Source organism: Prunus mume, linkage group LG8, assembly GCF_029339155.1.
Source record: "Prunus mume cultivar Tortuosa linkage group LG8, ASM2933915v1, whole genome shotgun sequence".
NCBI lineage: Eukaryota > Viridiplantae > Streptophyta > Magnoliopsida > Rosales > Rosaceae > Prunus > Prunus mume.
In genome coordinates, this window is record NC_142705.1 from 4853685 (window position 1) to 4880247 (window position 26563).

General features: G+C 36.4%; 4 protein-coding genes and 2 pseudogenes across 6 annotated transcripts; 4 read left to right on the top strand and 2 right to left on the bottom strand.

Annotated features, from left to right (window-relative positions):
* Positions 1–28: 28 nt before the first annotated feature.
* Positions 29–2793, bottom strand: LOC103340561 (small ribosomal subunit protein uS3x-like). Its single transcript, XM_008243984.3, has 6 exons — positions 2633–2793; positions 2391–2538; positions 2115–2286; positions 749–803; positions 514–645; positions 29–401 (listed from the first exon to the last, which is right to left on the bottom strand). The coding sequence occupies exons 1-6, from the start codon at positions 2660–2662 to the stop codon at positions 198–200; spliced, it is 741 nt and encodes a 246-aa protein (XP_008242206.1). The 5' UTR covers positions 2663–2793; the 3' UTR covers positions 29–197.
* Positions 2794–6189: 3396 nt separating this feature from the next.
* ELF4-L3 (ELF4-like 3) lies at positions 6190–8195 on the bottom strand. 2 transcript variants are annotated; one of them, XM_008243986.3, is made up of 3 exons: positions 7944–8195; positions 7256–7353; positions 6190–6827 (listed from the first exon to the last, which is right to left on the bottom strand). In XM_008243986.3, the coding sequence occupies exon 3, from the start codon at positions 6784–6786 to the stop codon at positions 6442–6444; it is 345 nt and encodes a 114-aa protein (XP_008242208.1). In that variant the 5' UTR covers positions 6787–6827; positions 7256–7353; positions 7944–8195; the 3' UTR covers positions 6190–6441. The 2 variants fall into 2 exon arrangements, with proteins under 2 accessions (XP_008242208.1, XP_088899727.1); XM_089043601.1 differs by lacking the exon at positions 7256–7353 and having other exon boundaries at positions 7944–8194.
* Positions 8196–14182: 5987 nt separating this feature from the next.
* On the top strand, positions 14183–14974 carry LOC103340647 (acyl-CoA-binding domain-containing protein 1-like; annotated as a pseudogene).
* Positions 14975–15205: 231 nt separating this feature from the next.
* LOC103340563 (stress-response A/B barrel domain-containing protein UP3-like) lies at positions 15206–16234 on the top strand. The gene has a single exon (XM_008243987.3). It carries the CDS (start codon positions 15292–15294, stop codon positions 16108–16110), a length of 819 nt encoding a protein of 272 aa, XP_008242209.3. The 5' UTR covers positions 15206–15291; the 3' UTR covers positions 16111–16234.
* A 3265-nt stretch (positions 16235–19499) lies between these two features.
* On the top strand, positions 19500–20632 carry LOC103340648 (transcription factor MYB1-like; annotated as a pseudogene). The gene is made up of 2 exons (XR_016122982.1): positions 19500–19624; positions 19879–20632. The product of XR_016122982.1 is annotated as a transcription factor MYB1-like (transcript).
* A 4141-nt stretch (positions 20633–24773) lies between these two features.
* Positions 24774–26029, top strand: LOC103340649 (transcription factor MYB1-like). The gene is made up of 3 exons (XM_008244089.2): positions 24774–24986; positions 25084–25213; positions 25313–26029. Exons 1-3 carry the CDS (start codon positions 24854–24856, stop codon positions 25818–25820), a joined length of 771 nt encoding a protein of 256 aa, XP_008242311.2. The 5' UTR covers positions 24774–24853; the 3' UTR covers positions 25821–26029.
* Positions 26030–26563: the final 534 nt, after the last annotated feature.

Consider the following 26563-nt stretch of genomic DNA (forward strand, 5'->3'; position numbering starts at 1 on the left):
AGAGAGAGGGAAGGAACATAAACAACTCTGAAAGTAAGGAAATATTAAACAAAATTGTCTGAGTGCGACACAATTTGAGAAATGCTCTGTCCCATCTTTTGGTACGCAAAATTTTTCATAAGAAAACAATAAAATTAAAATACTCGAGATTGAAGTTACAAATAATGGATGACTATCTCAGAACATATGTTAAGGACTTAAGCCACAACCAGCGGGGCATCAATATCAGTTGCACCCAGAACAGGTGCTGCCACTGCTGCCGCTGCTGCTACTGCAGGCCTGAAATACTCCTCCTCCTTCGGTTGGTGGATTGTAACAAGGTCAGGTAAGGGGGTCATGGGGCCTTGCTTGCCCTTGGGATCCCAATCAAGCATAATCTTGACCTTAATACCAAGTACACCCTGTATGCAAATACATAAAGTGATTAGACCATTTATAACAGAGAACCATTTGTACAGAACAAACCAACTCATGAAGCACTACGGAAGGAAGAAACAGGTGACCTGGACAAACCTGTCTAAGGAGAACATGCCTCACAGCAGAATCGATGTATTCATTAACTGGCTGACCAGAAGAAATCATGTACCCATCTTTGAACTTCATGGACTTGGCTCTCTGTGCTCTTAGCTTTCCACTAACAATCACCTGTACCAATAACATATCACCTGTTAATAATGTAACAATAACATATAACATCAAATTCAAAACGGGATAGGAAAACCAGTATCAAAAACTGCCAATGACCAACCTCGCATCCTTTGGCCCCACTTTCCATGACAAATCTCAAAACACCATAGCAGGCCCTGAAAGGAACAGTTCATGGTAGATTAGACATTAAGCATATATTCAGTATACAAAATTGCACATAAATGGGGTCCATCTTTGAATCACAATTTATCATCATCATTGGCAATTGCATTACGTAGAAAAACTGGGAAAAACCAATACCCAAGATTATGTATGTAACACTAGATGAGTGTCTGAAACCCAAGGCCTAAATAACAGTAACGATCCAAAATGTACCCTCCCTAAGGTTACAACATGAAAACCAGAGCATCTCATGAGGATTATCTCAGAGAGGAAGTAAATAAATTTCGTCATCTTCCGACACAAATTTGGTACGAAAACACCAACATGCTTTGTAGATGACATAAAACTACCATCTCACAAATTGGCAAAACAATACAGCTTATAATTCAAATACAAAATGCAAGTCAGAAACACCAGGCCAGACTAAAAGTAACGGTCCAATAGAAAGATTTGCCCTCCCTGAGATTGCAACGTGAAAACAAAAGCATTTCATGAAGATTATCTCATGGAGGATGTCAATCAATTTTGTCAACTTCCGACACAAATTTGGTACAAAAACACCAATATGCTTTGTAGATGACAGAAAACAACAACTAACAAATAGGCAAAACTATACATCATATATCTCAAATGAATAAAAAATTCTACTACCAAGAAAATGTTCAAGCCCCAGCCAGAAGTTTGAACAGAAACTATTGAATTATATATAAAACCTGTAGACCTAAACCAATACAAACAAACCCCATTTGCTCTATAAATGGCTCAGTGATGAACAGAGGCTGGTCTATTAGAAAGCCAGGCTAAAACACGGTTGTTAACAAGAAAGCATACAGGAAGCCATGTATAAAAATGTACCCTCCTCACGGTTACTGCATGAAAACAATGGCATTTCATGAGGATGATGGCATGGAGTGTATATATATATATATATATATATATATATATATCAATTTCGTCATCTTCCGACACAAAGTTGGTACGAGAACACCAATATGCTTTGTAGATGACAAAAACCAAATTTGCAAAACAGCGCATTATCCAGATACAGAACAAATAATAACCAACCCAAACACTAAATAAGCTCATCCCTAATCTGTCTCAACAGCACATTGTAGAATTGAAAATAACACTTCAATACAAAAGAATAGATTCATAATTTTAAACCGAAACACTGTATCAGATTGACAATATAGCTCACCAACAAAATCAAAAGCTATGAGGAAAAAAAAATGAGAGGCCTTTATTACAATTGTTCATCATTAGATCACTAATACAAATAAAAAAATAAAGATAAAATCATATACCTGCGGACAGCGAGGCCTCCAAGAAGCTTGTAACGGAGAGACTCAGCTTGGGCAATAGCGCAAAGCCCTCTATTGTTAACCTTCTCAGCATAAAGCTCAACACTGTTTTCTGGAAACTTAAACCTCTTCTGTACCACTGAGGTTAGCTCCCTAATCCTCCTCCCCTTCTCTCCTATAGTTATTATAAAATGCACACGATCAATAAATCATCAAAATACATGCCTAAATTAAAAAGGTCACAAAAATAAAATATTTCAATAAAAATGATAAACCGACCGAGCACGTTCTGGGTACGAGTGGCTCTGATTATGATCTCGGTACGCATCGGTGTGACCCTAACTTCAACGCCAGAGTAGCCATCTTCGGCGAGCTCTCTCGTGAGAACTTCATTCAGCTCGGCGAAGAACACTCCGTCGGCGACGAACTGTAACCAAACATAAAGACAAGAGCTTTAGTTGAACCTGAGATCGAATTTTCTTGTGTTTTCTCTTGGAAACAAACAGGGTAGAAGGACTAACCTTTCGCTTCTTGCTCATTTGGGTCGCCATTGTCGCGAATGTGGAAGTTGCAGATGTGAGATCTGAAATGTGGTGGCGGGAGCTCTGCAAACCCTAGCTTTGTTGACACCCGGTTTGGGGTTAAGGATACGAGGGGTTTATAAGTACAGGTGGAGATAATCGCACGGTCGATATGTTGTCAGTTTGATGAACGGATGATATTTGCTCCTATATTTTCTTCTTTTTTTTAGAGATTTTTTCTTTTTTTTCTTTTTTGTTTGGCAATTTTAGCCGAGTACAAGGCTTTAAAAAAAACGATGGCCCAAAGGCCCATAAATTAGCCCAAAATAGGTCTTCGTCCATTAAACTTGGGTTGGGCTGTACTGTTTAACTTCGGCCCAAATTGTTTCATTATGCTCTTAGATAATCTGTAAAAAGTTTAAGGCAAATATCTTGGTTCCATCTAGTAAGTCGTTCTATGGTGAGGGTGTCATATATGGATCATATGGTTAACATGAAGGTCCACATGAGAAGTCCATATATGGTACCCTCGCTATAGAATTTTGTCTAATTAATTTGTTTTTTGGATCAATAGGAGAGAAGATGGATCAAATTTGAAACCGATTATAACATTGAGAAGAAAAGTACCACTAAACAAATACCTAATTAGTAAGTTCAATTACTTTATTTGTTAGTAATAAAATAACTTCTTCATTTTTTGGTTAGGTAATAAAATTACTTAGATGCCACAAAAAATAAACGACACTTAAAGTTAATCTATAAAATTACTCTCAACACATATTGAGATTTTGTAAGATCTCGATGTGTTTGGGGTTATATTATGTGTAATGATGTGAAATTTCTCTTTTTCCATTACAATGTGCAAGGTGGAACCACATGTTTCTCTCAATCACAACTTAATAACTTGCTTAAGCAGTTGGTTCAACCAACTTATTGCAAATGATTGCTTACGACTACAATTTAAAAATGGCATTGGATGAAATATTGTGTCACAAAATATGAAATTGTAATTCTTATATAAAAATGTCGAATCTTATCATATACAATGACTTTCACGTATTTTATATTACGAACACAATATGCTAAAAACACACAAGAAATCCTAAAAATATGAAGTTTATCCTATAATTAGAATATTGGGGACGTTCACATGAGTTTGTAGATTTCCAAATTATTTGGGGCTCGATAAATCTGTCCACCCACCACATAGAGCTCATTCCTTAGGAAGAAAGAAATAAAGAAAGTAGGGGGAGCTAATGGGCTATCATCATCATTATTGGCATTGTTATTGTTATTAGGGCATAATAGGTCTTTTCAAGTATGGGCGTGGATTATTATAGTCTGATTACCTAATTAGGTCCAATTAATAATGATTTACAAAACCCTCTAGGAACAGACACAGAGTCTTATTGTCTACTGTAATAAATTGTGGTCGAATTCAAGGGGCAAAATGGACATTTTGGGGTCCTTTCCAACCTGCATTTTGCTGGAAATGTAAGGAACAACAGAAAGGCAAGAATGGGCTAAAAGTAGATTCCCACTGCAGGATTGCACATGTTAAGTTATAGCAATGTTTAATTTGTCTGGCCTGGTTTAGGGACCCAATCATCTGATCTTTCTAGCCCTTGATGATTACCTTAATTAATTTCACAATAAAGAAAGCATTAATCCAGTTTTTAATTAGGATCATGATCTTGCAGGTTGTGTGTTTAGTTTAGTTTATATTAACTTGATCCAGTGGATTAAACCTGGACTCTTTTTTATTTGCATTGTTGGCAGGCTTGTATTGCTGTTGACGGTGTGATCAAGATTACGACTAATTTTAATAACATGATTTCACTGTAATGTTGTTGCTTGTGCAGCTGTTGTTGTCATTGTTAATTAGGTTTGAGAGATACCTTCTTTTGGTTACAAGGGTTTTTAATACTCGATTTTATATGAGTATTTCAATGAAGAGGTGTCACAAACACGAGATGTGTACATTCCTCACGATTAATAGGATATAATACAATATTAGAGCATCTCCAATAACAGTAGCAAATTAAATTCTTCAAATTAATGCGGCCTAACAAGAAATTAGGTTGTGCCAAGATGGATGTGTTAAACATAAACAATCTTATTCTACACCGAGTACAACACGAAATATGATTAAACCTAATCTATACCAATACGGTATATTTTACACCACTACACCAATCAGGTGACCGTAGGCATACTACTTTTAACATATAAACAAATGGGTGGTCGAATGAGACCAATTTTGTATATGAAGTGTGCAAGAGATCACTCTCTCTCTCTCTCTCTCTCTCTTACGAATATTCAAAATCCAAAGCTATTTCCAGCAATCAGTCATGTGGGCCTCCACTCCAAAGATCAGGAAATTAGGTTGCAACATGAAGGGGTCCATCAACAGAGACATATACTCAATCAGAGAAAGAGAGAGATATATATATATATATATGTGCTGAGAAGTAATCAACTTGAAGATAGTCATACATAAAGGTCATTTATTGCCTAAAGGAAATAAAAAAATTGCATAAACTAAATAAATAAAGGGAAAAGTTAAATGAGAAAAGAAAAAAAAAGCCTAAAGTAGATGGAAGGGGATAAGCATAAGCATGGAGAAGTTGAGTTCCATCCCCAGAGAGAGAGAGGATTTGGGTCCCTTGTCATGTTGTTGGGGGTCACTGTTTATACATATCTGTCTGTCTCTTGGAACTATAGTGCTTTGTTTTAAACAACCTATGGAATACTTTATTTTCTCTACCAGTACCATCAAAAGGACTGCCATTGGTCACAACAAATATAAATAATTTTGTTATATAAAAAAATGGGTCAAAAAAGCTCATCATCTCTTATCTGAGATTCTGTTCATGTGGTGGTGTGTGATTGGGAACCAAAAAGACTAATCTAAAAAGCTGCTTTCTTTCCAATTATTTCAGAGCATCTTCACAGAGATGTATGCCTGTTTTTATGTACACTTCTCCACACTCCCACAATAACACAGAAAGGAAAAATAATCATAAACAGCAAATTGCTCGGCAACACCAACAGCAGAAACAAGTGTGGAAAAAAGGAGTTTTGGCTTCATGGGAGATTACTGAGAACAAGTCTGCTACCTCTTCACTTCAGTTCTCAGTTAAAACTCTGGAGGAAACTTGCTTTAATGCAAAGCTTGGGAAAAGGGGGAATAAAGGGTTTTTGTTTTTGTGGAAGAATTTGCATCAAAAGTTAATGTTGATCCTTGATGAAAAGGAGATTCATATACTTCCACATATCAAATTTTAGTCTTCTTTCACAAACAGTAAAAGTTAAATAAAGCTGTGCCCTGTCAATCTCAAATATCTCTCCCTATCTCTTTTTAATTGGCATAAAGGAATATATCAGCTCTCTTTAAATTCCCTGAGCAAATCAAAGAACTTGACAAGTTGAAGAGGGGAAAACACAAGGGAGAATGGTAATTTAATAAACAAAAGAAATATATTTATATATAATATATATATATATAAACTTTTTATTAGCAATTAACAGGAACAGGAAAAAAAGTAGAAATGAAATGACATAAACAAGCTTAACCTTTTTTTTTTTTTCCTTCAATTAGATCCACAGTTACAGACTTACAATGAAATAGGAATTCTGGGAAATTATTATCTAACAAATGTAAGGAGAAAGTGAGTGAAAATCTAGGGATAGTTCACAGATACAGTAGAGTTACAGAATCTAATCAATTTTTTTTCTACCATCTCAACAGAATTGTGAATCTCTTTTCTTCCCACCATGCAAAAGAATCAGGAAGACAATTATGATCTCTATGCAGGCCTAATCCGCTTGTGCCCAGCTTTTGCATCAGATTTCAAAGCACCACTGGAGTCTCCCTCAGAAGAAGTATCCATGGATTTGGTGAAGGAACTTGAAAGATCAGCATACAGGTCAACCACCCTCCTGATATTATTGTTGAGCTCTCTGATCAGACCCACATTTCTGCTGAGGTTGTCAGGGATCTTAGACTCATGGTTGTGATTTATCTCATTTATGAGCAGCCTGTTCTGGTCCAAGATATTCTGGACTTGAACAAAGCTCTTCTGAAATGTCTGCAAAACCTTGCCATCAATTTGGGTACCATTGCCAAGCCCTGAAAATGTGTCACCCTCCATTTTTATTTTCGAGTCAGTATTCGATCAGATCAGAACCAGTCCTGCATCATCAAGAACAGAAAGAAGAAAATGATGATGAGCAGAAAGAACCCAAAAGAAAGGGACACATTCTTTATGCAATAAAATATAAAGTTCTTATCTTTTTAAACACTCATAATCATAGCTACTTATCTGTACATGCTTGCACTAACCAAACCACCCATGGGAAAAAGAAAAAGAAAACATCTGTTGAAGGCATTGGTGGTGTACATGAGACAAGTTATCTCGAAGAAATCATCACCTCCATGAGTTCTTCTTTTCACAGGAGAATTAGATTAAAGCCATGAGTTTCTATTATTACTATTATTATTATTATTGCTGCTATTATTATTTTTATTATTGTTGTTGTTATTTATGATGATATGGGAGAAAAAGCAGATCCCATTTCCATAAAAGGGAACCTTTTTTAATGTACTAAGAAAATACCCACCTAAAGCTCAGAGTTCCCAAAGAAGAATCTCAAAGACCCCCCCAAAAAAAACAGAAGCCAGTCAATGATGCAGAGAAGATGAGGCCATGAGAGTACTACTGCAGAAACAGCATTATTGATCTTTACATCCCAAAATACACAGATTAATAAAGAAAGATATATAATAACTAATGAATTAAAATATCAAAAATATAATTAAATAACCCAAATTGAGTTTATATATGAACCCAAAAAAGAAGAATTCCAAACTGGGTTTTTACATGAAATTCAAAAACAGCAGAAACAAGGAGGACCAATTGGGAATTCAAGCGTTGAAACCGTACATGAAAATTTGCAGTTGCAGAAGAACAAAACTGCTGGAGTAGAAAACAATACTGAGTAAACTAAGAAAAGAATAATGGCCGTACTATAAAAAAAAATGCAAATATCTTCAGAATCCAAATTTACATAACATCAAAATATCTTTGAAGAAAAACTCTCAAAACCCACAGCAAAAATGAGAATTTTATATGAAAAACAAGAAGCCGATACGGTCAATGTGCAAGCAGAAGAAAATTGAGCAGACACAGAAACTGGTGATGAGAAAAATAAAAATAAAAATCCAACCACAAAAGAGATATCTTTTTTGTTTTTATATCCAACCCTGTTTCTCCAAATACATATAATTAAATAATTAATATATTCGTACCTTGAAAATCTGGAACATTATATTCTGCGCTAAGACAGAGATTGAATGAAAGAGGAAGACGACGGAATCCGAAAAACGCTGCAAAAGATCGGCGATTGAATCGAATCTCCGGAACAGGAGAGAACAGAAAGAGAGGAGAGGAGAACAGACCACAACACCTCTGAATTCTGAAAAAAAATTTAGAGAGAGAAAGAAAGAATATGTAGATTTGACAGTCACGCTCGGACCCCCCTTCTCAGTGTGTCCAATATTTTAGCCCTCTTAATATATTGTTGTCGTATAATAGTATAAAATCCATATCTACCTGTTATTTCCTATTTTATTTATTTATTTATTATTCAGTTGGGATTTGCTTGTGTGTTTCCTCATACCCCCAATTATGGGTTGTCCATTGGTCTATTTATTAGCCACGTTGGTAGTGATTGATGATGCAATCTGCGATTACTGCCCCGGATAAAGTTATTCGCCGCTTCGACCATATTACGAACTACATCTCTGCTAGTTTCGTGTAACTTTAAAATAACACTCTTATATGTATCACTCTCATCACGTGAAAATAGAAATAGACATAACAATAACATACACTTGTCGCAGTCTTGCATTAAGTTTCCCTCAACTATCCATTACGGGAAATCACATTTTTCTACTAATAATACATAATTTTTCACCCTTTGTTTGGATGAAGAAAATTGCATATAATTCTTAAATAACGGAATTTATATCTTCATCGTTTAAATTTATGACAATTAATAATTTCAGTGTTTGGATTTATGGATGTCGAAGTGAAAAATGAATTTATGCTAAATAGAAATTGCGAAATGACTCCTCTTTTAGTGGAAATTAAACTCGGAAATTTTGATCCCCAATTTTCACGATTTTTTTCCGCGCATCATTTAGTAAATTCCATGCTTAAGTTGCCAACCAATGGAAATATCAATTTCACCTCTTCAATTCCCGATTTTTAGTTAAATCCCGAGTTATTTTTCTTATCCAAACAGATGGTAAAATTTCATGTAAAGCTATTGTTGTTGAGTTATGTTTGATTAATAAAACTCGCTTCTTGTATTGTTTTAAGTACATGTAAAATGAAGATCTAAATCGTTAAGCATGTGTAATTCATGCAAGATATTTATCTCTAATAGATTGGTCTATCCATTAATGATTAAATGGTTCGAATTTAAGAATCTACTTTGTCTAGAGCAACATTAACCAAGTGTAGTTGCGATTACCCTAAACCAAAACACTCTTAATCAAGTGCGTTTGCTTACCAGACAAAACCGAACTCTTTCTATTTGGCTTGAAAGAGGTTGGTATATGAAACCAAATCAATAATTTTTGTGGGATCCTTGATTTTACAACTCAAATTAATTTCCTTCCAACCAAAGAAGTGTTTTAAAATCAATACAGCATCTTCATTTTTATTTTTGTGGGATCCTTTGGCCATGGGCTTGATCCCTCCAAATTGTGGGAGAGGGGCTCCTCTTAAGTTGTTCTCTTCATTTTTACTTTGATCTCTTTGGACATGCGTGCTCCCGTAATTTTTGCTTGTAATTTTCCGATTTCACATAATGAAAAACGAAAAATAAGAATAAAATTCAGGTTTGGCATGGCATTACTTTAAGAAAATTAAAGTCAACAAAGATTGCTTTTCACCTTCACGCCTCTCTTTGGGTTCAATTCAAGGGCAGTGGCGCTAAAGGAAGAGACGTTTGATATGTCATATCCATCAACTTGGTGCATTACTGCACTTAATACCTTTAAATGAAAATAAAAAAATCTTAAAAGTCAGCAGAAAGGGCTGAATTTTCCTTTAATTATGTACCCAAAGAAAAGTTGAATCACGGCTTATGACATCAATTTTTGTCTCTTTATTTTTTTCTAAGAAAGAAAAACCTATGACTTTGAGAATTTTAATTGTAAGAACTATTTTGTTCGTATGCATAAACTAGTATCTTCGCGCGCGCTCGGGAAATATCTTTCTTAATCACACGTCATAAAGATTTTTTAGCGGTGAATATGGTCTAGATAGAGTCATATCTATAATCCTGCCAATGATGTAGAGACACATGTTCTGTGAGACTGTAAGGCTCGGGAGATCTGCCAGATTGGTTCCAAACCTATCCACAGCTTCCCAAACCTGCTCATTTGCTCCTCCTGCTGAGCTACAATTCATTCAAACTGGACCCACTCTCTGTCAAGCTTCCACATTGTAAATAATATAATTTCTAAATTTCCTCAGACCCAAAAAAAAATAATATAAATAAAAGAAAAAAAGTGTGTGTGTGTGTGTGTGTATCAGGTGGACACACCATTCAACATTGTTGGTTTGTTTCTTCCTCATGTGTGATGGAATGGAACCTACACACCCTTCTACTTCCCTTATCTGAAAAAATAACTAAAATGTATCTGGAAGAATGCTACGATTAATCGCCTACTCGTCTTAACTGTTTAATGTAAGATTGTATTTATATATGCACTTAATATCAATAATTAAATAATAAATTAGGTTGCATGAAGAATAGTTTGAGAGTTAGGAACCAGATAAGATCCCAAGTTGAAATGACGTTAATGATGACATTATATTTTGTAATATAGTAGGGAAAAAGTTAACGAAAGGATAACTAATCTAATCCAATTGCCAACAAGATTCTCATTCATTCATATATATTATGGTTTGATACTTACTTACCCACTGGCTTCCTTAAATAATTACATATATAATACAACCAAAACCACATGGCCACGCCAATTAAACAATGATTGATACTAATCTAGGAGCACTAATTCAAGTACACTACATTATTGGGCATGGTCGTTTTCACAAGTTGAACATAAAACAACTAAGCAAAGCCCCATTTAGCCTTGCCTTTGCTTTTGTCTTTGCCTTTGAAAATTTTTGTTTCGGTGATTTTTTTGACAAAATAATAGATTTGATGGATAGATAGAGAAGATGTTTGAGTTTTTTTGAGTACCAATCCGTGCACCATGCGCACACACTCGTATTCAGATTTTCTCTTCTTCTTGTTCTTCTTGTTGTTATTCAGGGCTTTGCTTAATTATTTAATCACTATTTAAGTTCCAATGATTTCAATGATTATCTGTAATCTCCACGATTGGTTTTCTAAATAGGAGACCATCTCAAAGGCAAGGCAAGTGTTTCTGCCTTCCACTAAACACGCGGGCTTTTTATATTGGACAGTCACATATTTATTTTTTAATTTTTGAATATGTACTATAACATTTTTCAGTTCTATGTTAAGAATACTGTAGGACCTGTGTTTAATAACCATTTCAATTTTAGAGAGCGAATGAAAGTGATAGTGGAGATGAGATTAAGAGGGAAGGTGAGAGACGAGAATGTGAAAGAAAAGCAATAAAAGTGAAAACTAAAATATATTTGAAATTGTTTTCACTTTCAAGTTTTTATTTTATCTTTTGTTACTCATCATTCCATCCTCCCCTTTCATCCTCACTCCCATTCTAAATCTCATTTTCTTCAATACTCTTAGCACAAAAAATAAAAAATTAAAATTAAAATTGAAATGGTTATCAAACGGGCATGTAAATAATTAAAAAATTATGAATTCTTATACCATTTGACTCCTCTATCAATTTGTGAAGTTAACATTTAAAAGTTAAGGTTCACCAAGTGCCACAATAGAGCATTGTGAAGCATATTAAAAGATATGGAATAGGTTGAGATGTTATTTTCACCAATGTGCCACATTAAATTTAAATTTGATTTTTGATATTTGACTCTTAGACGGATGACGGTACGAATTGCTTGACAATTGACAACTTTAAGGGTTGTATTTACTAACTTTTAAAAGATAAGGGTCAAGTTGTTACATACCCAAAATTAAAGGGGTGTTCTTAATCAAATAAAAAATAAAAAATAAAGGGGTGTTTATCCTAAATACTATTCATCCTGAAGCACGTGGGACACATTATGAGAAGAAAGGTGTTTGGAGTTTTTGTTTTTTTGGTCGAAAAAGGTGTTTGGAGTTTGTACAAGGAATATGTGGAGGATGACGAAAAGTCCCATATGAAAGCAGGCACATGGACAAGAGGAGGGAGAATTGCATTTGCAATTTGGGGAAGATGGAGTGAATGAGTGAGTGACTTCTTCCAAATCTAAATCCTGCCATATATGTCGTACTTGTTCACTTCTAGACTTTTCTCTCTCCCTAATCTAATAGCGTCACTTAGGCCTTGTCTATAACCAAAACTCTCTAACTTTTTATTATGAATTATGTATCAAATACAATGGTTTCACGTCGAAAAATGAATTGTTTATAAAAACGGTTAATTAAGTGGTAAATCTTCTTAAAATTAAATTGTTATACTTTTTGAGATAAAACTCTATAAATATGCGAGTATTAGGCGAAACTACACTATGATTAGGGTGGGCTCTAGCCTAATGCAAGGTTTGGTTAAAAAGATTTTTATTTTTTTGTCGAAATCTAATCTCATTAAGAGCACTTCCAGTGGCCTTTTGCCAGGGCGGAGGCCCTTTCTAAAGGGTTTGGACCTCCAGCGCAACCAGAGCCCAGGCAAGGCCTAGGTCCCACCAACCCAGGCAAGCCCAAAGGTGATCCTGCCTAGGCTTCGGCTCGAAGGTGTTGACGTCAACGAGCAAAAAAAAATTGAAAAAAATTGAAAATACCGAAAAATTATGGATGTTTTGCCTGTAAATACATAACAATTTTATTCACTTTCCCTATAAATACATAACAAGTTCATATTTTGTTGCATATTCTTTTTTTTTTTCTTGCCCTTTCCCCAGCCTTTTGGGTTGGAACCAAAAAAGGTAAGGCTGCCACTATTCACATAAATAGTAGCAACCCTTGCCTTGCCTTTGCCTTAGCCTTAGAGTACTTCCACCCATAAGAGCTAAGTCTAAGGCAAGGGCAAGTAAGGGCTGCCACTATTCACGTGAATAGTATCAGCCTTGCCATTTATGGTTCCACCCATGAGGGTAAAGTCTAGGGCAAGTCTAAGGCAAATACTATTCATTATACTTTATTTATTATATTTTTTTTGTACTTTAAACCATTAATTTTGATAATCTTTTGTAATTAAATTTTCAGATAAAACATATTGGATGTAGAAGAATTGTATGAAGATTTGGTGTGGAAAGTGAATAATGTGAGTGGAGAGTAAAAAATATTGGATGTAGAAGAATTGTATGAAGATTTGGTGTGGAAAGTAAATAAAATGGTTAGGTATTTTATAGGGAAAAAATACAGAATTTTTTGGTATTTTTTTTCAAAAATTTCAAAATATTTTCGAATTTTTTTGCAATTTTTAAGCCAAAAAAGAGGACCGTCGGATTCTGGAAAAAAAAGATCGGAGCGTCCCTGTCGCGACACGTGGCACAATAGTAAAAAATAATTGAATTTTTGCTGATGTCGCATGACGTCACAAAACTCAAAGCCAGGAACTTGCCCTTGGGCCTGCCTCGCTGGTGGGACCCAGCAGTTGCTCGGGCTGGATGTCGTCTTGGAGGTGGTTTGGGCCAAGTCGGGGGGCCTTTTGCCCGGTTCTTTGGCTGCGGTGGAGTTGCTCTTAGCCTTAGCCTTTTGGAGTGGACATGCTCTAAAGAAACCCAAAGGAAACATGATACAAATAAAGCCAAAAGCTCAAATGCAAGACACAAAAACTAGGTAGAAGCAGCTCGACCTCGACGGCACAAGGCTAGTTTTTAGGCATTACACCTCATTTCACAAAAATTAGCCCAACCAACCCATCCAAAAAAAAAAAAATTAGCCCAACCAGCCCTTCCCGAAAAAAAATTAGCCTATCCATCCAAATAGATCTCCAATTAGTCATACCACAAAGATTTTAAGTTTCAAGCTTTCTCCTTTGAGGAAATGAATATAGCATTGTATTTACATTTTTACCCACATAAGAAATAGGGCAATGATTTCCCCACTCTAAGAAAAATGAGTGGGGAAATCACCACTCTAAGAAATAATAGTCCATCCCTGTAAAAATTTATAGTTGGGCCAAAAGAAGGGTTATAAACCGTTACAAGAAACTGTTAATGTGGGAAAATATGATGTAGTAAGTGGAATGGAGCCCATGTATGTAATTCATTCATTGTAATCATCTACGATGTTCATAAGTATGTACAAGAATATGTTCTTTGTGAATCTCGTCCATGCACTCCACCACCATGTAGAAGAAGAAGACCCACAACAAAGGCTCTGCTTAGCAATTTCCATTTGCATACTGTAATGGCTCTGCAGGTCTCTCTCTCTCTCTCTCTCTCTCTCTCTCTCTCTCTCTCTCTCTCTCTCTCCGAGATACTGCATGGCAATTATAGCATCTAATTGTTGAGGAGTATGAATGGAAGGAGGAGGAATTCAAAGAATATGCAGAGAAGGCCAAGTCTTTGCCCCCAGCAACAAAGGATGCAGACAAACTAATACTGTATGGCAGGCAACTGTTGGGTCGGTTAATACCAGTGAGTCCTTTCATCAATTAACTTCCTTAATTTAAATTTTAATTACAATTTAATTTCACTCAACAACTCTTGTCTAAATTAATTAATATACATAATGTATCTTATTTATGCAGATCGACCTGGGTTTTTCAGCCCAACAGAGAGGGCCAAATGGGATGCATGGAAAGCAGTTGAAGGTATTTATTAATTAAATTTTAATAGCTACTAATTAACAAAATTAATACCATAATTATTTCCTAACCATAATTGTATGCATGTTAATCAGGGAAGAGCAAAGAAGAAGCAATGACTGAATACATTGCAAAGGTGAAGCAGTTGCAACAAGTTGAAGGAGCAGCTTCCACCACATAAATCAAACCTTACAACATTTGTTCACCTATGATGTTTAAGTTGAACACACTCATAACATTATATTATGTTTGTTTCAAATTTCAATAGTAATTGTATTATTATTATTGTTATTTATTTTCAACGAGAAATCACTATGGAGTCTCTGTATTTCTCACAGTCTAAAGTTGGCCACTGGGGCGAGGTCTAGTTTAATTGAAAAGGACCTTGATCAGTGATAATGTGTGTGTAAGAAATCTCCCTCCCTTTGCAGTTTAGAGATTCTGTAACGTTTCATTAATTTCGGCCTATCGGCTTTTGAATTTTTCATACCATTACAATTTCCCCAGTGTTTGTATGTTCAATTTCCAATTTCAAATGGGCCATCACAAATTTGTAAGTCCAGTTCTGTTTGGCCCAATTGTTTTAAGGAGCAACCAACCATTTTCTTTCTTTTTATTCGAAACCAAACATCACTATCGCACTGCAGAAACCAACCATTCAGCTTCTCTCGTCTCACCCACCCAACACTCTTCGGATTCTTTTGAGAATATGAGCCTGACTGTGAGGGCAAGCGGCACACTTTTCTCCCCTCAATTTTCTCGCACTTTCTCAGCTCCCAAACTCACCCTCCTTCGTTTCTCCAAACCCTCGCCCTCGCGCTTCACCCCCAAAATCAACATGTCCTCCTCCGCCTCCGCCGCCGCCGCCGCCCAACCCATCGTGGAGCACGTGGTGCTCTTCAAGGTCAAAGACGACACAGACCCGTCCAAGGTCAACGCGATGGTCAACGGCCTCAACGGCCTCGCCTCTCTCAACCTGACGCTCCACCTCACCGCCGGCCCACTCTACCGCACCCGATCTTCGCCCATCGCCTTCACCCATCTCCTCCACAGCCGCTACAGCACCAAAGACGACCTGAGCTCCTATACTGTGCACCCGAACCACCTCAGCCTGGTCAAAGACTCGGTCCTCCCAATCTGCGACGACGTCATGGCCGTTGACTGGGTCGCCGAAGACGTTCAGGGACCAGTGGCCCCACCGCCGGGGTCCGCAATCCGCGTGTCGTTTTTGAAATTGAAGGAAAATTTGGGGGAAGAATCAAAATCTGAGATTTTGGGTGTGATTAAAGGGATTAAGGGGAAGTTTGCGGAGATTAATCAGATTAGCACAGGCGAGAACTTCTCTCCGGCGAGAGCGAAAGGGTATTCGATCGCGTCGCTGGCGGTGCTTCCGGGGGTGAGTGAGTTGGAAGGTTTGGATTCGAAGCAGGAGCTGGCGAATGTGGAGAAGGACAAAGTTAGGGAGCACCTCGAAAGCGTCATCGTTTTGGATTATGTGGTGGCGTCGCCTCAATCTGCAAGTCTCTGAAGATTTTGTGGCTTGTGTGCTGTGCTTTGATTAATATCTAAATAAGCTGGCAGACGAAATGTTATTGGATGTATGGTATTATCAAATTGAATTGAATATGAAAAAAAAATGCAAGTTTGGGTTATTTCCTGAGTGTGGTTCAGTTTCAAGTGTTACACAATAACTAACTTTCTGGGCATAATGCCCCGTTTCAAATTCAAATGTTACCCTAAAGATGAAAGACTTGAACCATTACAAGAACACCTAAATGTTGATGAATTTATACCCAAATCTACAGAGCAGTGCTAGCGACCGGAACGAAACCCGTGGCCTGTGATGCTATCACGGCGATGAATGAGCGACAGATTCGTCACCAGCCACGAGCGTTGGACCGACTTTTGGGGTTGCGTCGTTGTCCAAGCCAAACTTGCATACTTTTGGGGTTGCATACTTTTGGGGTTGCGCCCTTGTCTCCAAGCCGAACTTGCGTACTTTTGGGGTTGCGCTGTTGTCCAAACCAAACTTGCATCTTAGATGAGGGTGGGATTCAAAATCATCAAGGTTTAAGATCGTGTCACATGTGAATCTGATTTATGCTAAAATTTGGAAACTCTCGTGGAGATGGTGTTATGGGGTGTTTAGATGATGGGAGAGCATTTTCCAAACTTATGTTGTCCTTAGGTGATAGCAATATGTAGGCCCAAGGTGAAGGTGTAAGTCCAAAGCTCCAAACCCAAATTGGTTAGGCGCATATTACATCCGTAGTCCTAGCAGTTAGGTAGCCCAGTTGCTTCATCTACACAGGTATTTCAGTTGATTGGATGAGGCTTCTAGTGTGGTTCATTTAAAACCATTGCTAGTGTGCAAGCTTAACCAAAAGCATATCAGATTCATATCATACAAATTAAACAAAAACTTAAAACAAAGGCCTAATTGTTAATATGTCACGTTTTTTTCCCTATCTTTTTGCGAAGGATTGAATTGATATGTGACCATGGAAAATGAAAGTTAGACACGTGGCATGCATAATGCGACTCATATGTAGTCGCGTGATCAACATACAGTGCACACTGTTACAAGTGACAACCGCTGTCTGGTCCAGAACAGCATGCACAGGCTTCCGAGGAAAATGCCTTGTAGCTTAGCTTGCATTATTGCATGTCGCAGCAGCAGCTGCAGCAACCAAAACTTAAATCAATTCAACCAATTGGTCCCCCGATGTACCAGTTTTCATGGTTGATGTCTTTCGGAGTAAGGATAAGTCTATTTCATATCTACTAGTTCAGTGTTGACATATATATGGTAAGATGACGATACAATCTAATGTTTTTATATGAACATGAGGTCTAGGTTTTTGCTCATGGCTAAATTTAGGTACATATCACAATCTTATCGTTATCCTTTTTGTTGGATAGAATCCGTACGCATATATGGATGGTCACGGAAAAGTAAGGACAAGAAATTAAGGTCATGTTTGGTATCCTACTCAAAAAAGTAAATTCAAAAACCATCCATTAGAGAGTTGGTTGATCAAAAATCTAGATCTTCTCATTGCTCTCATCCTTGACTTTTTTTTAATTTTAAATGATCGATCAGAAATCAAAGGGCTCAAACTAAAACACATTCTTAAGCTTTATTATTGAGCCCTTTAATTATTTGATTTTGAATGGACCATATGGATTAAAAGTTAGGAAATAGTAAAGACATTTACAAGTAAAGGATTCATGGTTGGTATACTAGCACCGATGCATTTACATTTATGCAGGAGTCAATGTGAGAATTTCTAGGCGTGAAGGTCACAATGCAATACTTGTTATAATATGAGGGAATTGATAACACCACATAGTGATATGACAGTCACACTACCAGTCGAGATATACACACGTGATTGTTGAGCGGATTAATTTAGCTTGGTTGTTTTTTAAATGAGAGAGGATAAGTGGTCCTTAAGCTATTTGGGCGTTGGCAAGTGACCACTTTTGTCGGTGTGCCAAGGTTTTGTACGTTCCATTATGTGGACTACTCTGAGCTAAGCTAAATTCAAAGCCAAACCCTAAGAGAGAGAGAGAGAGATATATATATATATATATATGAGGAGAAGACTATGCTATGAAAAGGAAGGGATAAACAGGAGAGCATGGACTGCCCAGGAAGATGAAATCCTTTCTAATTACATTAACACATATGGAAAAGGAAAATGGAGCGACCTTCCTCAAAGAGCAGGTACGTAATGTATATATTACAATTTTTTTTAAAATAAAGATCTTGTAGCTTAAGTGGTTAAGAGCATATTAATGTGTTGTTGGAGAGAATATAACTCTCATTGTTGTAATGTTCATTATTACAATTGAATGAAATATCATCTTCTTCTTCCTATATTTCTTCTTCTTAGTTAACAATGTATCAAGAGCCATTGTGGCCATTGGAAATACAACAAGTAAACTTACCTTATAACCAAAACTAATTACTAGGGGGCCACGACAAACCGTCATTAGCCAATACCCGAACCAAAGAGGGAGGAGGCTGTGAGGCCCAACGCAAAGATCGCACCCTCATGTTTTGAGCTGCAGCGGCATGCGCAGCTTGATTTGCTTGGCGAGATACCCATTCCCATTTGACCGAGGTGAACCATGAAGAAAGTCTCCTGATCTCCAAGATAAGTGGGATGATTCTCCAGTTGCCGCGCAGATTTTCGTCCCTCATACAAGAGACAACATCCATTGAATCACTTTCAAAAATGATTTCTTGACAGTTTTTCTCTTTGGCCATAATTAGCCCTTCCAAAACAGCTTCCGCTTCCACTTCAACCGCAGAGTTTCGGAGAGTAGCCTTACTCATACCAGCCAACAATCTGCGCCCAGAATCACGCAAGCAGCAACCCACACCACCCTGCATAGAGTCCTTTTTCCAAGCTCCATCCACATTAACCTAAATATAAAGATCCTTTTTGTGGATGTCTTAGCCACAAATCTATTGTGCCTTTTGTGTAAAGAAACCTTTAAGACCTTTTTGTGCTAAATGAGGTTGAAAAAGGCTTGACTCTTCTTACATGCTATTTGAACTTTGTTTTTTAAGACTCGTTTGTGGGTGATTCTGAATATGCCAATAATCACTTATGGAGGATTTCTCCATATAATCACTTTAAGTGGTTTAAAGTGATTTTATAGAGAAGCACATGCTTCTTCCCAGAATCGCTGAAAAATACTAAAGTGATTATACGAAGAAGCACGTGGGAGATGCTTCTCCCCATGAGGGCTAGAATCACTTCCAAACTTGCCCTTAGAATAGTTTTATAGTAGTGATACTTGTCATGACTATGAGCTACTTCATAATGTCATATGTCTAACTGTATGCTTCCATTTTTTTCTTCTTTCCTTTGTGAAACAAATTAAAAATTGAATTGTAGGGCTAAATCGTAGTGGGAAGAGTTGCAGGATGCGATGGGTGAACTATCTTAGGCCTGGTATTAAGAGAGGTAACATTCTGCGGATGAAGAAGATCTCATTGTGAGACTACATAAACTTCTCGGAAACAGGTACATATTAATCTACACATCGACCATATAAAGTTTTCCTAAAACTTTATCTATATCTTTGATTATACATACAATATTACTTTGTTCAATTAAAGTTTTCATGCATGCAATAGCATACCAAATTACCAATTGCAATGGGAAACTAATGAATTGAACAATGTTCAATTAAGCATACACCAAAAGTAGACATGGATTATATTTGATCGTATGAGTATGATATCGAGCGTATTTAATAGTATTCATAAATTAATTAGGTGGTCCTTGATCGCTGGAAGAATTCCGGGGCGGACAGACAATGAGATCAAGAACTACTGGAACACCCATTTAAGCAAGAGATCATCCTCCGACCAAGAACTACTGGAACACCATAAACCTAGTATTAATCCGAAAAATCAACATAATGAGAAAGGGTTAATACCATCAGATCAGTCTCACAAGGCTAAGGCGATTAGACCAAAACATTTCAAGTGCACAAAGGTTGATGTGGGCATCCCATCGCATCTTCAAGATGACCAAGATCATCAAATCATGGTTGACACAACAAATAATATTAATTCTGTTAGCTCATCAGTTCCTGCTGGTTCTTCATCCAATGACCTGTTCATCTTAGACTCGCTAAACAGTACGGAAATCCAGCAGGCCCAAATGAAGGAATGGCAAGTGGCTATGGTGGAGAATTATTGGAGGGGTAGCCCTATTGCTGATGTCGATCCATTTGAACCTAATATTGATGGAGAGGTAGCGTTCAATGAACTTTCATCTTTTATGAACATTGAAGATTTTCAATATTGGATTAATTAGCCAACTGTACAAGCCCCACTTAGACATGCAATAAGGGAAAGTGACTATATATATATATATTATAAAAGAACCCAAATTGAAATTTAATCTGGGCTAGGTCAACATCGTATGTTTTCCAGATCACATTTGTGGCTATTGGTGAATTGTTACAAATTAATGTGGTTTAGGGTTCGGCCCAAAATGCAAGTTTGTGTAGTTTTGCTTTTAGTACTTGAATTTGGTTCACTTTCAAATGTTACATAATAACTTCCAAATGTTCCCTAACCCTAAGGCTGAAAGACTAAAATAAGGTCAGATTCAACGCCAACATAAACTCCTAAATATTTCATTTATGATGAATTTACACCCAAATTTATAGGAGTAATGTTATGCATACCAAATTTTAAGTGCACAAAGGTTGACAAGCTCATCGATCCCATCGCATGTTCAAGATGACGAGAGGATCAAATCATGGTCGACACAACAAATAAAGTTGAAATTTGTTAGTGCAGTTCCTGGTTCGATCTGCAACAGTACTATATACAGCCAGTGACAGCGGTGGCCTGTGTTCTTCAGCGAATATATGACTTGTTCATATTGGACTTTGCTAAACAGTACGGAATTCCACCAAGCTCAAACAAACGACTTTGAAGTGGCTATGGTGGAAGGAATCGAGAAGCTTAACAATTAAATGAAGCCAAAGTGGGAAAATTGGAGCGCTAGCCCTAGCTCTAGCACTATAGTCGTCGACCCATTTGAACCTAATACCATTATTCTTTTAAAAAATAACACCACCTCCACTTCCACATTCAACTCCATCACTTGCACCACCACATTCACTACCTCCACAACCACCACCACCGCCACCACCACCACCTCCACTCCATCACCACTACTACCGCCACATGATTAGTACATAACACTTTCAACATCATGTCTATTTTAGTCATTATTCACAGTTATAACAATTTTATATTAAAATTTACCAAACAGTTTTGACACTACTTTTTATATTAGCAACACTTTAAAAATATTGTTTACATGGAGCTGCTTTACTTTACATCTAATTATTTTCAAAGCACAACATAAACAACTTTTTAAAAAGTGATAGTAATTCCAAACTGGGCTTGAGTAAGATACAAGAATAGACAAAATAAAATTGTATGTTACCTATAGAAAAATGTACATAAAATACTATTACACATTGTCGAAAATGTGAAAAAACATATATATACCTATGCAATAGGCAATAGGCAATATGACATAAATGACTATTACCTTATTCAAGCCATGAGGGGCAACATTGGAACAAAAATTGATTTTAAAAATAAAATAATAAAAATATTACATAAAAAAATATTTAAAAATGAATGTAATTCTTTATGGCACAAAAGTCAAAGGATTTCGATCAAAGTCACCGAATTCAAAAATTAAACCCTACTCATTAATAGAAATTTGAATCTATATCAACTTTTCTATAAAAAAAAAGAAAAAAAGACAGGTGACATACATACAATAATTTATAGCCAAGTGGGCTAGTGGTTCTGTTTTTTTTTCCATAAACATGCACTAAGGCTTGGGTCCAATAATCTTTTCTTCTTTAGGTCTTTGCAACCGCACACATATGTCTGCCTTGAAAGAGGTTCGTCCTAAACTACCTTTAACATGAAAAGAAAAATGCAAAAAGAAAAAGATGATACAATATATTGTAAAAGACTGGTCAACTCAAAGGGACTTTTCTCACCAAAAAAAGTAGATATATAAATATGCAGTGAGTCAAAGAATGGGTAGATAGAATTCAAATAACTGATGATTGGCCCCATTGAATTTTTTATTCCCACTAGGAGCTCATGCCTTGATAGTTATTCTTATTACCAATCAATCATGAAAACTGAGATGCGTGACGGAGAGAGAATACACCCATGCATTTGTGGAAAGAAAGTAAGTTTGTTGTTTTCCTATGAACAGAAGACACGACATGTCTTCGGCTAAATTCACTCTTGTGCACATGGATGATTTTTTTGAAGAGGACCCGATGAGCATGCAACATGAAACACTCGTGGAATTACAAATATATATTATATCATAAGTAATGTTACATGTTTTGACAGACATTATAGTAGGAGCAGGCAGCGGCTATATACTACAATTATGTTATGAGGTAGGTTGAGAATTTCCAAATCATCGTGCGTCCACCTACCACTCACTCAGTAACTATGATATTGTTCTATTTTTTCTTTAATTATGTTATCTTAAAATAACGTATGTTTGTCAAAATATGAGAATATCCTAAATCCTAAACTCTAAACTTATTAGATAATACCCCGTTGCGGACGTTGTACCTTTTTCAGAGGTCCCATTCGGATTAGATATCATGGTATGTTGTCTAATTCAGAAGCACTCGATCGATCTCCTCACACGGAGCCACTGCTATTTTTTTTCTTCTTCTTGATTTCTTTGCTTGCGGAATTACAATTTCTAGTTAAAATTTACAAATTAACAAGATAAATACGACACAAAAGGAAAACATAAAATAAAGTATCCGAGTGCATATCCAACGAGCTAGAGACCCTCGACGTGTATTAAATATATGGATCCTATGCAGTTCCAAAGGACTTTCCAAATTACTTTTTAATTATATCGATAATGCATAAGACGTGTGCTGAATTAGTACACGCACGTTTATCTCAATGAATACCCTATGATGATAGTTAATTCATGACAAAGTTGACTCAAAACCAATTGTTACAAGAGTTTTAAAAGCATCCCACGTGAAAATATGAGTATTGTCGCACTACATAGTCAATTGACAACGAGTAAAGAGATACATTATTCGAGTCTCGAATACTGAAATATCTTTATTTACATGACAGTAGTACCCTTAGGTACAGAGAAGAGCAGGAGGAGATTGAAGTGGAGCACCAGTAGGAGGAGAATCTGTGCATGGCCCCTTGAAGGATCGTTAGTCGGCCCTTAATTAACAATTTTTTCCGGTGAGCTTTTCATTGCAATAATAGTAGGATCTTCTTATTGCGTTATTCATGGCTAGCTACATACAAAACACACTTCCAGACAAAAAAACTCGTGCTGTTAAACTCAAAAAGGGAATGCTAGCAACCTTCTCTCTAACCTTCTCTTTTAGACCTTCTCCTTTTTTTGTTTGACATGTGTCATTCTCCTTACACTTAAAACAATGTCATTAATATATTATACAAGCTAACTTTTACTTTCCAAGTTTACCATTGTTAAATATATTCAATTTATCCCAAAAAATTTCAAAACTTTCTCACCATCTTTTTTTTTTTTTTAAATGTCAATTTTTTTTAATTTAAGAAAATGTCTGCTTTAAAAAAAAAAAGAGGAAATGTCCCTTTTTTTTAATGTCAAGTTTAGACTCTTTTTTTATTTTTTATTTTAAAAGGACATTTCCTCTTTTTTTTTTTTTTTTAAACAAACATTTTCTTTATAAAAAAATAATTGACGTTAAAACAAAATTTAATAAGATGGTAAGAAAGTTGTGAATTTTTTTGTGGATAAATTGAATACATTTAATAAGGATAAACTTGGAAAGCAAAAGTTAACTTGTATAATATATTAATGACATTGTTTTAAATGTAAGGAGAATGACACATGTCAAACAAAAAATAGAGAATGTCCAAAAGAGAAGGTTAGAGAGAAAGTTGCTAGCATTCCTCACTCAACAATATTTTCAAGGCCACATGAATTAAATATTTGATTATATGCTCCCAAGTTCCAAAGTAAATTATTGTGGGAGAATCATGGCTAAACTATTTTCAAAAATGCCACGTGGGCTAGAGATCATATGGTGTGGTGGGGAGATCTTAGTGGTCAGTGCAGAGTTACGTATGCACAAGAAATTACTCAATGGAGGGATTTGAAAACGGGACTGTTCATGAGCTGATTGATCTCTTTTAATTAGATTGATTGGCATTTTGGAACTGTGGCTCCCTCTCTAGCTAGTAGCTGTTTATAACGATATTGGACCACAATGCTCGCTCATGAAATTGATCTATCAGTCACTGAATTATGCTGTTGTCAAGTGAAGTCTGCCAAGATAAAACCAAACGTTCCGATTCAGCTTGGCAAGTGGCAAAGATTCCAATCTTTGATATTTTCCATATGTAGAACGAATATTCTCATCATGCATGCATGGTATGATAATATAAATATTTATCTAGCACAAGTCTGGTTCGAGAACATTACCCGTAAGTAAATATATTGTGGTGCGGTAAAATGTTATTAAGTCGAATTATTCTAACATTAATTGATTGGCCTTCCAAGGTGGGAGCCAAGCTTTTGTCCCCTGCTAAGGCATTGATCACATACACATATATATCTCCCTGCACATCGACATGTGGAGCCTAAGACTCTAATTAGCATCAAGCTACACTCTAACTCGGAGAGAGAAAGAGGCACAGTGAGAGAGAGATGGGAAGAAAACCATGCTGTGATAAAGAAGGGCTAAACAGGGGAGCATGGTCTGCTTGGGAAGACAAAACTCTCACCAATTACATTGAAATACATGGAGAAGGAAAATGGAGAGACCTTCCTAGAAGAGCTGGTACTACTCCATTTCTTTAAATCCTTAATTGTAATTTGTATGTCAGCTTTCATTTTTTATTGTTCTGAACTTTGGGATAAACACTAATATGATGCAGGGTTAAAGCGGTGTGGGAAGAGTTGCAGACTGCGATGGCTGAATTATCTTAGGCCGGATATTAAGAGAGGTAACATTTCGGCTGAAGAAGAAGAGCTCATTGTCAGACTACACAAGCTTCTTGGAAACAGGTACCTATATATATATGTGTATGGCAGCACTTCATTTGAGTACTGGATTTTGTTTTTCTCTTAATTTGAAATGTTATATGGTGGTGTATATATTTTAAGGTGGTCACTCATCGCTGGAAGATTGCCGGGACGAACTGACAACGAAATCAAGAACTACTGGAACACTAATCTGAGCAAGAAAGTAGAGCAAGCTTGCTCAAAACAAGACACGAAAAAATCACAGTCCCACCAGGTCCAGGTGATTCGAACAAAAGCATTTAAGTGCAAGAACGTTGTCGTTCCATCACATTTGGATAATGGTCATGATGATGATCAAATGGTTGACAGATCAAATAATGTGGCTCCTGGTTTTCTAATGGATTTTGATACCAACGACCTGTTCATATCGGACCAACTGCTAAACTTAGATTTCCACCAAGCCCAAAGCAGCGGATGCGATCAAGATTTGGTGGATGGAACGTCCAAGATTGAAGATTTTTTAATGGCTACCGATGATCATGATCATAACCCAATATTTCAACCAAGTGATCATGAAGAACCTGCAGACCTCAATGCACTTTCATATTTTCTGAATTCAGAAGATGGTGGTCAGTGGATCATTAGTTAGAATCAAACCCCACAATATAGCTTGGCAACGTTGCGAATCCTATATAATAATATATATTAGGCGAGTTGGTCATGGCAGTGTGCCCGCTTCCTTGCACTTCAGTTTGATATCCCTCTTTGTTGTATATTAGAACAATTAAGAATGTCATTTTTATCAATCAATGATTGTAATGGTCAATCTGATCAATCAATGAAACAATAATATTTGTTGCTATCTTCAACTAAAATAGCTGACTCGCATTCAAGTAAAACTCAATTATTTTTAATTAAATTCCATGTAGGATAAAAGATGTCCGCAAATTTGACGAACCATGCCCCTTTTTTCATAACTCTCCTTGATTTTCGGCATTTCAAGAATCCCAAAATTTTCTAGTCGTTCAATCTTTCATTCGTTTAACCGATAACCGATTGTCTCACATTACATGCTTGTATTGTACGTTTAATTGGTGCGGTGATGTGAAGAGCTAGCTAGTGATTTTATGAGGTGTGGGATAGTTGATTTGGTTTTATATTTAAGTCAAATCATGACATTGTATTTAAAAGTTTATTTATATTATATCAATAAAATCTGACATTGTTACTTTAGGGTGATCGCTTGAGATCCCTTTACCAGTGCTTCCGTGTTGCGTTAGTGTTGTATTAGTATAGGTAATTCTTTTTAAATTTTCCTGGATTATATTCCATATGCACCCTTTCCAATGAAGAAATAACAACATTCTCTTACTAAACAGCCAATGATATTAC